This window comes from Eurypyga helias, unplaced genomic scaffold (genome assembly GCF_000690775.1).
Source record: "Eurypyga helias isolate BGI_N326 unplaced genomic scaffold, ASM69077v1 scaffold18820, whole genome shotgun sequence".
Lineage (NCBI taxonomy): Eukaryota > Metazoa > Chordata > Aves > Eurypygiformes > Eurypygidae > Eurypyga > Eurypyga helias.
Window position 1 is genome coordinate 1 of NW_010226542.1, and position 12,085 is coordinate 12,085.

The 12,085-nt window shown below is 40.2% G+C and overlaps 1 protein-coding gene across 1 annotated transcript; it reads left to right on the forward strand.

Annotated features, from left to right (window-relative positions):
• Positions 1–767: 767 nt before the first annotated feature.
• RIOK3 (RIO kinase 3) lies at positions 768–9,966 on the forward strand. Its single transcript, XM_010153564.1, has 12 exons — positions 768–883; positions 1,744–1,889; positions 2,018–2,122; positions 2,669–2,778; positions 3,504–3,647; positions 4,503–4,630; positions 5,524–5,709; positions 6,199–6,358; positions 7,378–7,458; positions 7,547–7,636; positions 7,831–7,938; positions 9,631–9,966. Exons 1-12 carry the CDS (start codon positions 816–818, stop codon positions 9,730–9,732), a joined length of 1,428 nt encoding a protein of 475 aa, XP_010151866.1. The 5' UTR covers positions 768–815; the 3' UTR covers positions 9,733–9,966.
• The last annotated feature ends 2,119 nt before the right edge of the window (positions 9,967–12,085 follow it).

Genomic DNA, 12,085 nt, shown 5'->3' on the forward strand with positions numbered 1-12,085 from the left:
GGAGGACGCCTGGAAATGGTGTCAGCACAGCGAGGGTTTGTTGACAATGAGTTGTTTGGCAAGCTGAGCGCTTGGCTCCGCTGCCACAGTGACAAGTGAGCCACGCTGGACGGAGCACGGCGTGGCTCGCCGGTACAAAAAAATACTAGCAGTTATCTTGGTGGAGAGAGCTGCTGCTAGGCTGATAAACGAGCCACCTCTCTCCAAGTTCTGTTGGCGAGCAGGGAATCGGATCCGAGGGAGTTTGGTTATCAGGGCGGCGGGCAGTGAGTCACAGCGTGGTTGGATTTATCGCTCCCCAAACCCCGCCTCCCAGGCAAAGTTGTGTTCGTGCTTCTGAGTTCTTGAGGGGATGTTTATGATGGCTGTCCTTTCAGAAGTGAGGGAGGAAGCTGTGCATAAGCCATTAATGTTGTGTTCTCCCAAGAGAAGCTTTACACACTGTACATTTGTAAGCAAACTTCTTCGGAAGGCTTTGCCCCTGTCTTCGGCAAACTGACTTCACTCCATTTCTCCCCCACACCCCCGTTCGTAAACGACCATCAACATCCTTTCAATTACAGTTCTCCCTACTGAGTTTATGAAACTACTCCTTGAGGTGTTTTCTGTACTCATTTAGCTCATCATACTTCCCCAAGTATCTGTAGAACACAAGCTCTTAGAAGATTACATGAGCTTATTTTAGAGCCAGTGATAGCTAATTATCCTGATCATTGTGTTGCCACAGTGTTTCTTGCTGACTTTAAAATGTTTATTTACAGTGTCCATGGGGAGCCCCTAACACAACATCAATATCATGTTCCCTTGCTGATGTAATGAGTGAACAGCTGGCAAAAGAGCTGCAGCTGGAAGAAGAAAATGCTGCTTTTCCTGAAGTGGTTGCGTAAGTTTAAATCCTGGATTAGTGATCTCCGTAGTTGCAAAGCCATCTTCTCTCATGTGCATTTTCTTGGTGTGCTTAATGCATAGCGATACAGTAAATGTTTTGTCTGTTACCTCCTAGCTCTGCTTCTCCAGGTCTTTTTTAGTGAAGATGGCTTCCCCAGTAAAAACTCTTCCTTAGGTTCTATTTTCTGTCACCCTTCTTGCTTTCTTGATATTTCATTTGCCTTGTTTTGGGTCCTTTAAGCCAGGCTGTAAACTATGTTTTGAGAAACACTGTCAGAAATGGGGTTTTTTCTTCCCTTTTAGAGACTCTTGTAAACTCTCTACAATGTTATTTTGAGAACTGTCAGGTGTATCACCTGTATCCCTCTAATATTTGGAAGCTCTACACATAGGCCAAAAGCTTACTAGTGGTCTGAATTCATAGAAATTTTACCTGTGGTCTTTTCTGTGAAGAAAAGCTGTTTGGTTTGTTTATTTGTTTTAAGTTTGATTTTATTTATTTACTTATAAAACCATATATATACGTGTCCCACACATACCCCTGTATGCCTTCTTTCTCTTTCATGAGGGGCATCTTAAAAATAGAGCCTAATGCTTAGAGAATGATAAACAAGTAAGAGTTTAAGTAATGCTTGCACTGTAAAGGAGTGGCAAAGAGACGTGAAGTCATGCTCTCTTAGTATTTAGTGTTGGCTTGGAGGGGAGAGTTCGGCAGAAAATAAGTAATGAGGTCCATCACTTTCTATGCAGGTCTGCAAGAGGTTTTCTGTATAGAGTGATGAAATGGTATAAAGCGATGTTTCTGTTTAGATTAATGTGTTTAATTTTTTTAATTTCTGTTTTCCTGTTACATAGTGTTGCTGAAGGACCGTTTATTACCGGGGAAAATGTTGACACTTCTAGTGACCTAATGCTAGCTCAGATGCTGCAGATGGAATTTGACAGGGAATACGATGCACAGCTTCGGCGTGAAGAGAAGAAGATCAACGGGGATAGCAAAGGTACTGTCATCAGAAGAAACATTTTTGCTTTGGAGATATTCTGTCAATTTAAGCAGAGTGCCAAGAGGTGTGAGGAAGTAGCAAATCCCTGATAATCATGGACATGCTTATTTCTTTTGTTTCTCAAGTCTCCATATCCTTTGAAAATTATCGCAAGGTGCATCCCTATGACAGTGACAGCTCAGAGGATGAGGTTGATTGGCAGGATACCCGTCATGATCCTTATAGAGCAGGTATGTGGCAGTTTTAAACAGTACAATTTCTTTGGTTAATAGACCTAAGAATATGACCTGGTTAAATGAGGATTGTTGTGGACATCAGGAGACAAACCAGTTGCATGTCAAATCAGGTCACCTAACTGGGAAGTGCTGTGTGGGAAGCTGGGCAGGCAACTCCAGGCTTCTCTCTGCCAGCATATTGGCTTTGGTGGCTGAATCTGCTTTCCACGTACAACAGTTGTTTTGCCACTGTGGACTACGCCTGCCTGTGATCTGCATTTAGCTAGGGGCATCTGCGCATGGTGTTGAATATTCCTGTCTATAACGTGCCACAAGTGTGTCTGACACCCAGAGAAGATGTAGAAGTAAGTCACGGCATAGCAAAAGAAGCTGGCATGTTTTAGGAAAAGAGAAGGCTGCATTAAGATCATACAACTGAATTATTTTATTCTGTTTAATAAATAAAATTACATTATTTTGGGGGCATTGTGGAATGAGCAATAGTTTATGAGCAATAGTTATGTTTGTTTAGATGTAGTTTATTTTTCTCACTGCTGGCAGATAAACCCATGACTACACCAAGAAAAGGCTTTATAGGAAAAGGAAAAGACATTACTACTAAACATGATGAAGTGGTGTGTGGGAGAAAGAACACTGCTCGCATGGAAAACGTAAGCGAAAACTTATTTTGTGTGTAATGCTGGAATTATGTAACTCGGGCAAAGATCTAATGCTTGTCAATTTGTGCTACTGTATACAGTGCTGATTTATTATTTTCTTCCATCGGGTGAAAGCAGTGCAGTGTTTGGATTAGTTACTCGAATTGGCAGTTTGAGTTGTGCGAGCTTTTTGTTTAATAAGAGTTTCTTAATGACCATGATTCAAGGGTTTACACAGAGAACTGTTGGCAAAAGAAAACTGTGAGCAAGTTTGGTACACAGGCAGATAAAACACCAAGGCTGTTTTTGGAAAGCATATCTGTCATGTAACCTGATTTTTTTTTTTTTTTTTTAAAGTTTTAATTCATTTTGACTGATGAGGCAAGTAACTTATTTTCTGTCAGTTGTCTGACTTAGAACTTTTTGGTCTGTGTATGCATAGTACATACCTTCTCTTTTCTTTAACATAACTGGTGCAGCTTCTGCAAATAAGGAAATGCTGCAAGTGCTATTTTTACAGGATGTTGGGTAATCCCCTATCAATTTGAGCAGAACTTCAAGTTCTGAGTTCAGAGCAGCATGTGTTTTAACATAGTGACAACATTAAAAAAGTGGGTTTCACACAGGTCCTAATCTACCCTATTTTTTTTCCAAATCAGGATGAGAAATTTCCATTTGTGCCAACTTTTGGTGTCTGCTAGTAAAAATGCTTACATTTTTATTATTTCTACTTGTAGTTTGCACCCGAATTCCAAGTTGGGGATGGAATTGGGATGGACTTAAAGCTGTCAAATCAAGTCTTCAATGCCTTAAAGCAACATGCCTACTCTGAGGAACGTCGAAGTGCAAGGCTCCATGAAAAGAAGGAGCACTCCACTGCTGTATGTGTTTAATGAAGTCTCTCTACGTACTTTTTATCGTGTGTAACAGCTGAACGCTGTTTTGGTAATTTATTGAAACATTCCATTTTTAGCAGTTAAGCCATATTATGTTAATGTTGCTGAAGGAGATGGTATCAGCCAGCCTTGACTAGAAAAAGGCTGTCTTTATCTGAGCTGCATTACTGTGAGAGCCGTATCAAAATAAGAGCAAGCAGCTTCCATTTTTTTTTCTCTTTGTCTTTCTAAACTTGTCTCTTAATCAGCTCCAATGAATAAACTGTCTAGAGAATATTTACAGAAACCCTCCAGAGGACTAGTCCTCTGCAGTTGAACCACATGGCTCCAAATGTCTGTCTTCATAGCAAGTTTCAGGAAGATGAGGTGACCAAGTAAACAGTGATTTAGGAAGTCAGTTGGTGTGCTTCATGGGTGAGTTTAGGAGCAGGGCCTCTGTTAATTCCTGATGTGAACTTCTTAAAACATGGGTGTTTTGCTTTATTTATTGTTACTGACATAAAAGGAATTTAATATTTGGGATATTGTGATTCCTGATTCGTAAAGACTTCTTGAAAACACTGTAGAAAGTGCTCTTGAGCCACGGGATTGGTAAGATACTGTAAGTGCTACACAGCTGATAAGGTACATTAGAGTATTCAGTCTCACGACAGTGCTGGAGCAGTTTGTCTTTGCTTCATCTTTGGTTTGGGTGGGTGTTTTTTTTTCTCTTTATCAGCTGTGGTTGCTCTTAATACATTCTTTCTTCCTACTTCACCACTTGCAGTATATAAATGCTCTAAACTCGGTGTGAAGCAAAGAATTAATTTAATGAATTGGGTATTCGTTTCTTGCCTGTAGGAGAAAGCAGTGGATCCTAAAACGCGTTTACTGCTGTACAAGATGGTCAATGCTGGGATGCTGGAGACCATCACAGGCTGCATCAGCACAGGAAAAGAATCTGTTGTCTTCCATGCATACGGAGGAAAGTAAGTATAATGTTTGTTACTGACAGTAGCTTTAAGAACCAGAGATGGTTTAAAGTGCAAAAATCACAAAAAGATTTAGATAATCTGGGTTTTTTTGGTACCCAAGACTTAAAGTTTGCTGTCATGTAAATGCAGATAATAAAATCTGAAAACCGAACGGAGAGACCATTTAATGAATGGGAACAAATCCACTGTAGCTTTTTGTGGAAAAATATGTACTCCTTTTATAAAAAAAGAGGTCTTGAGATTTTGAGGAACTCTGTCCACTGACCTGCCCCAGACTACAGAGCTGTCAGGGTGATCTTGGGCTACCTGAAGGTTGTCTTTCCATTCAGATTGCTGTGTTATCAGCTCCATCTGTTCAGTTCAGTGGAGGTGCTGTTTGTTACTTTTGGGTTACCTTGGGAATAGTGTTGGGATGCTGTTCACTTTCCAAGTCATGTAAGAGTCCTGTTTTGAAGACTACCATGCTGGAAGGATTGTAGTTTGTTAGTAGGGATTGTAGTGCATTGAAACACCACTAGTTTAAAGTGAGTTAAGAAAGAACTAATAAAATCCAAATACAGATAATTTATTTAGAGATGCTGAGATAGAGGTACGTTAGGGGTGGAGGAAAAAGATGCACCTTTTCTTGCCTTCTTTTTTTTCTTCATTATTTGACCTTTGCTTGGATGATGTACAGGAATGTTCTTTTGCTTAGTATTTTTCAATGGGCAATATCTCTGTGGTGCTTAAGAAAACTGAAGAAAGCTGAAGTTGATAGAAAATCAGATCTTTTCCTCTCTCATATTAAATATCACTATAACTTGCAATATTAAAAGATAATGCATGCATTTGCTTGCAAAGATGTGAATAATCAACTTTGTTATATGTTTGACTTCTTCCATGCGAAGTGCAACTGAAGATAAAGTGATACCACCAGAATGTGCCATCAAAGTTTTTAAAACAACTCTTAATGAATTCAAGAACCGTGACAAGTACATTAAGGATGACTACAGATTTAAAGACCGTTTCAGTAAATTGAATCCACGAAAGGTTATTCGTATGTGGGCAGAGAAAGAAATGCACAACTTAACAAGGTAAAGAAAAACAAGGAAAGTGTAGCTGTCAAATGCCTGTTGGTTTCCTATTCTCTGTTTAAGGAAGATACACTACATCTGGGTAGAAGTTTAGATTTGATTTTTAGGCTAATATAATATGTCACCTGGGACAGATTGACCAAACCTCTGGTTTCTTACAGTTTAATGAATTGTCAGCATCTTCAGTGATTTGGTAGCAAAACGTACAAGCCTATGAAATTAACAGGCTTTAGCTGTAAAAGTGATGAGTTTTCAGTGGGCATTTTTAGACCCACTTATGACGTTAAGATGTGAATTTTCCTATGTGAAATACTTTAAAATACATTTATTTATTCAGTTTTCAATTCAGTCTGTTTCAAAGACTTTTTGGCTCTGGATTACATTTCTCACACACAGCTCTCTCAGACTGTAAACGAGGAAGCTGAAACTAGAACTGTAGAATTTGGGGGAGTTTGCTTTGTTAATCAGTATCTATTTTCTGATCCACAGAATGCAAAATGCGGGAATTCCTTGCCCTGAAGTGGTTATCCTTAAGAAACATGTCTTGGTTATGTCTTTCATTGGCCAGGATCAAGTCCCAGCCCCTAAACTAAAGGATGTAACACTTAGCAGTGAAGATATGAAAAAGGCCTACTGTCAGATTCTTAATGTAAGACAATGCTGATTTCTCCCTCAATTCTGGGTTGTGTTTTCTTTTAGGTGAATAACTTAAAGGGCAAATCAACATTTATTTACTTTTCAGGATGCTTTCATCATTTTTAAGATAGGGAGTCCAAAGGCTTCTTACATGGCAGTTTAATGTGTGACTTAGAACAAATAAGAAATTATGCACTGGAAAAAAAAATAATCTGAGTGGAAAACATACTGGAACTTGATGACAAACAAATACTTAGCAGCAGAGGAGTTATGAGAAAGTAGTTCTCCTGTTATAGACACAGCATGTGGTTTTGAACATTCTCTGAAGTCTTTCTGGGCTTACCAAATACTCAATTTACAATGCCTAAGCACACTCTAGCAGGTAGCCCTGTCCTCACCCCCTTTTTTAACAAATCTAGAAATCAGAGAATGAATGAGTATTTCATGGTGGATACTTTACTTTCCTATTATCTGCTCTAAGTGCTTCAAACCTGTACCTGCTAACTGTCCACTCACTGTTACTTTGTAGGCATCAAAAAAAACCCAACCAGCCAGCCCATCAGCCTGATAAGATGAATGGTCTGTGCCTCAAATCTTGCAGTAGAGCAACACAACCATGTTTCAAGTGAATGTGCATGCTACTTAAGATTCAGTATCTAAAACTGTGAGAACCCTTTCCCATGTGATAGGGGTGAGAATGTGTGCAGGCTTTAGACAGAATGACAGGGGTGTTTGGAGAACGTGTTTATCTGTCTCATGCACTTGGGCTGGTTGGCGGAGCTGACCTGAGTTTACCAGACTGATTCTTTTGAGTTGCCGAAGCAAAGCTCAGCGATAAAAGTTTGATTTGCTGGCACTTTACCAAAACTGCGATTCCCTGTGTGGAACTTCACTGAAGACTTGGAGGGGGGAAATGTCAGTTGGGTGGGTGATTGGGGAAAGGCTTTTTTGCCTTTTTTTGTTGTTATGGTCATGCAAACAATATTTATTTGGAGTAGAGCATCCTTCCTTCATTCATTTGGCTCCTTGCAGATGATGCAACAGTTGTATAAGGAGTGCAACCTGGTCCACGCAGATCTGAGCGAATACAACATGCTTTGGCACGATGGGAAGGTGAGCTTCTTATTAACGTGGGAAGGAAGGGTTTCATCCAACGTGAAGCATTAATGCCAAGTGAATTGCTCTCTCTCTGTGACTGCAGGTCTGGCTTATCGATGTCAGTCAGTCTGTGGAGCCAACCCACCCCCATGGACTTGAGTTTTTGTTTAGAGACTGTAGGAATGTTTCACAGGTAGGACCTCTTCATCTGACAATCTTCTGTTATGCTGAAAGAACTCAAAACTTCTTTCAGTGATTTTCATCTATAGGTCAACAAAAGCAAAAATGTCATTTTGACCAAATACTGTATTTGTAACATGAGGACAGGAAAAGAATATTTTGGTTTGTGTAGTAAAGCGTTTAATGTGTGCTTTTTGTATTGACTAGTTCTTCCAGAAAGGAGGTGTGGCAGAAGCACTAAATGAGCGTGAACTCTTCAATGCTGTCTCGGGTTTAAATATTACAGCTGACAACGAAGTCGACTTCCAAGCAGAGGTATAGCTTTCTCCATGTCTAGCATTTTAATTTGGTTAGCTGTAGTAGCTGTTGTAATACCTTGTTTAGTCTGTGTAAATAGTGTGGGTGAGTATAATTTCAGCAATCATCCTGCATCTCTTTTTCAAAACCCGATCATTTCAGCCTAGTATGAGTGGTTTTCAGAAACTCACATTGGCAGAAGTCTCCGTCCCCTTTCCACATCCCCCTGCTCCCAAGTATAAAAGACTTCATGTTGCATATAATCGCTACTTTGAGCGTTAGGGAAAACTTGGTGATCCGCTTTAGATTAAAAGCTAGCTTTGTTGTCATTCCTTACATACGTTAAAGGGTTGTGCAGAGAAAGGAAAGCTGGGTTAAAAATAATAATTGTTCTACTGCTTATTTTTAATCTTTTAAATTTTAACTTGCTTGAATTTAAATTTTAGGCTAGCATTGCCAATTTTCAAGCCTAAAAGCATGCTAATATAAATATGGACTAGGAATCTTGGGTCACCTTTTGGCTTTTAATTTTCAACTTTTGACAGTAACTCCTCAATGAGTGCACCCTGTTACCAGATATCTATAAAAATAAGTTGGCAAACATTCCATATTTACTAATTAAAGAAAGTGCAGCTTGGCAATTCTACAAAATTCCTAATGACAGTGTAGGTTTATGCTAGTCCAACATGTAGTAGGTGGGAGCTTGAAATCAGTGAACTCCTGGGGTAGGTCCTCAAAGTGAGGAAGAGATAAAGGGAACACAGTGTCACTGTACCACGATCCTTATGTATGTTAATACTTCTTCCCTGTGAGGGTGACAGAGCACTGAACAGGCTGCCCAAGGAGGTGGGGGAGTCTCCTTCCCTGGAGACTTTCAAAAACCGCCTGGACTTGTTCCTGTGTGATCTACTCTAGGTGATCCTGCTCTGGCAGGGGGGTTGGATTAGATGATCTCTAGGGGTCCCTTCCAACCCCTACCACTCTGTGAATCTGTGAATCAAGCAAAAACCAGTTCCCTCGTTGACTGTGTTGTGAGCACTGGGCTGTTGGTGGATTTTTCTTGTTGTTAATTTATGTCATCTTTTGTGCACACAAGTGTTACAGGAAGGACTTACATTGCTGTTTACACAGAGGTGAATTTGAGCAGCCCATCCTCAAACTTGACTTTGACTTTAGTCACTAAAACTTATCTCCCCAGAGTACAAGAGGAAGTAATTCAAACGTAACAATCTGAAGATCAAAATAAGTTACTGTACTGTGTTACTTTGCATCAAACGTTGAAGTATAACTGGCTTCAGCTTTCACCGTTAAAAATAGTTGCAGCGGATCTTAGCGCTGCTTGGAATTTCTCCGGCGCGGATGGACTGGCTGCATTACAGTAGGGGTGTTGGAGAAAGGGACGCTTCTGTTCTTCGGGGAACACAGCTGAAGCCTTAAGAATCATCCAGTCTTCTCTGCAACTCCTGCATTTCAGTTACATAGCATGAAACTCTAAAGGTGTGCTGCTCCTTTTACTGACTTGTGGAGAACAGGTGTTCCAAGCTGTGCTACCAAAGCACGTTGCTCCCATACGTGTGACCGAATCACTGAAATAGCGGTGTTGAATAGACCTGATCAGTCACCGAAAGCTGCCTTTTACCGCTGTTTGGAAACGTTCTGGTGCAGGTGTAGGTTTATGATCTCACCATGGATTTATTTTTGGCCCTCTAGATCGAAGCTTTGGAGAAGATGAATGAAGATCATGTGCAGAATCACGGAAAGAAACTGTCGATGTTTTCAAGCGATGGAGATCCACCTATATACGATGAATAGCACCGAGTGTGTAGCTGCTAACGAAATGAAACACAGATTTACTGCTTCTGACTGTGGTGGTGCAGTGGTACGTGTCAACTACCATTGTTGAGAGTGGTTGACTGGGAATACCAAAATGGAAAACGCAGTGAGCATACGGTGATGCCTCAGTGGTTTTGTTTTGTTTTGTTTTTAACTTAGCCCACACATCAGGCTGGCACGGTGAGAATGGACTGTCGCTACCTCTTGGGATGGTCTGACAACTTCACCAATTGCCCAGTTACGTTAGACTAATGTAGCTGAGGTGGTCATACTTTGCATGATTCAGAGCTTAGTTTTTAAAAAAGAAATTTAAAAGAATCATCTAGAGTATTTAGTGGGAAAGCACACTAGAAGAGTCCCTCTTTTTTCCCCTAATGCTATAGAAAAACCAATGAAAAATTGTGCATGGACACAATGTTGGTGAACCTTTCACCCTTCTCTACCGAGGGCAAAATGAAAAGTCAAACCATGCGCTGCAATCATATGAAAATGTTAATTGAACAAACTGGACCTTTTCACTGGAAGTACATGGAATGTGGCTCCAGCTGTCTCTGTAAATACAATTGGGCGTTATATCAGAAACGGATTTGAACCCAACCAGCAGAGAGCGGCTTTGGTCACGTGCCAGGAGATCCTGAGGGCTGCATCCAAGTTACCTTAGAAAGAGTAAGTTCAGCGAGCTTCGCTCTTACGTACAAATGGTTCCAAGAACTCGGTGCAAGCAAAAAAAAAAATACAGTAACAAACCCATCTCTAAACTGAAATTCTGGGTAGAACATCAATCATTCTCTTACCCCCGAGATAATCTAGACTGAAAACAAAATATTGATCGTCATTATTTTTAAATGAAGCTTTTTGCTGACAAGTGCAAAAAGAATACTCAAATTTGTCTTTTTCTCATGCATTTATTCTTAATGTCAGTCGTCTTATTTTAGCAAGTTCTAGAAAACGTTTCTCTCCAAAACAGCGCATTTAAAGATGGACTGATGTAGTGGGATGCTTCGGAATTAAAATCTGATCGACTTCTTTTCAACTGATCGCTGTTTCCAGTGCCGCTTTTGATCAAGCAGAATGTAGTGTTGCTACACGTGACATTCTCACAGTGTGCTGTGAAAAGTGTTTTGGTTTTTTAACTTTCTTTTGTTGGAAAACTGGTGGTGAAGTAAAAACCTAAGAACTTGCGGTGGTATTTTTGCGTGGCTCTCTGCAGCATCCAGGCCTTCATTGATCCCGCACCGAAGAGATGTTAGGGTGGGATTACACAGAGTCATTTCTCTGTCCTTATAATGAATGTTTTGGTGGGCACTACGTAAACAACCTTGATATTCTTGCCAATTCCATCCCAGTACTTGGGTCCTTTTCCCCTTTTCTAAATGAGACAATTGTCTGGCGTTTTCACCTTACTTTTGAAATAAAGGAGCTTAGGTGTTTTGGAGACTTAAATCTATTCCTCATTTCTCATTGTAACAGCTGCCCAAATAAGGGTAGCAGGGAAAGGACAGACTAGGTACTGAGAGCACGGTGCTACAGATATCTAAGCCCTTGAGGAAGCCTGAAAGCTTCTGTTGTCAAATGGAGCTGAATCTTCCTCAAAGCGTTCAGAGGAGAGGGCTTTTAAAGAGAAACGTCTAGTCCCGTTCTAGGCTTATTCCACGTGTCAGTACTTGTTTCTTGGGGAGAAACGGACCTCGGGGCAGTTGCTGGTGCCTTACAGCATGCTTGTCTTGGAGTGATGATGATTGTTGAGGCTATTTGCACCAAGTGAGGGGAAGAGAGCAGAAGTAAGGGGGAGTAGAGAGTGGTTTTTGAGACCTCCTTTGAAACCAGAGGAGTTTGCTTGTATCATTGTTCTTGAGGGGAAGCCTCGGTTGTGACTGTCATTTTTAACTTCTTTCTAAAATATGTCTAGCACCGATCTTCTTTTTTTTTTTTTTTTTAAAGGAAGGCAAAAAACCCAAATTAATGAAGCAGTGGTCCTGGAGTCTATGATTTAAAGCTACTGGGCCCGATTATATTGCCTAAATGTATTTTCACTTCCAACCGTAAAACTGGCTCAGGAATTTGCTTTGAGATTTTAAGATATTTAGGCACTTTGTCAAGTAGTTGAAAACTAGGAAAGCATTGCTAAAGCTGAGCATTTTCTGGCCTCCTTTGAAATAAAAGGTTCTGGGATTATTATTAAGCAAATAGAATATCTCGGACCTAAATCAAGATTTTTTTTTAATCATTGTTAATTAAGCCATTTTTTCCATCATTGTGACTAATGGCCAATTCCAAAACTATCACAATATCTTCAAGTTGTGTGTTTATATAGTTGTCTCCTGATTTCCCC

Bases quoted from the DNA above. Each gene is read 5' to 3' on its own strand.
- RIOK3 (XM_010153564.1), top strand. From the start codon at position 816: ATGAGTGAACAGCTGGCAAAAGAGCTGCAGCTGGAAGAAGAAAATGCT. The intron at 4,631-5,523 runs GTAAGTATAATG...TTCCATGCGAAG, and splicing joins TTCCATGCATACGGAGGAAA to TGCAACTGAAGATAAAGTGA. The intron at 7,637-7,830 runs GTAGGACCTCTT...TGTATTGACTAG, and splicing joins ACTGTAGGAATGTTTCACAG to TTCTTCCAGAAAGGAGGTGT.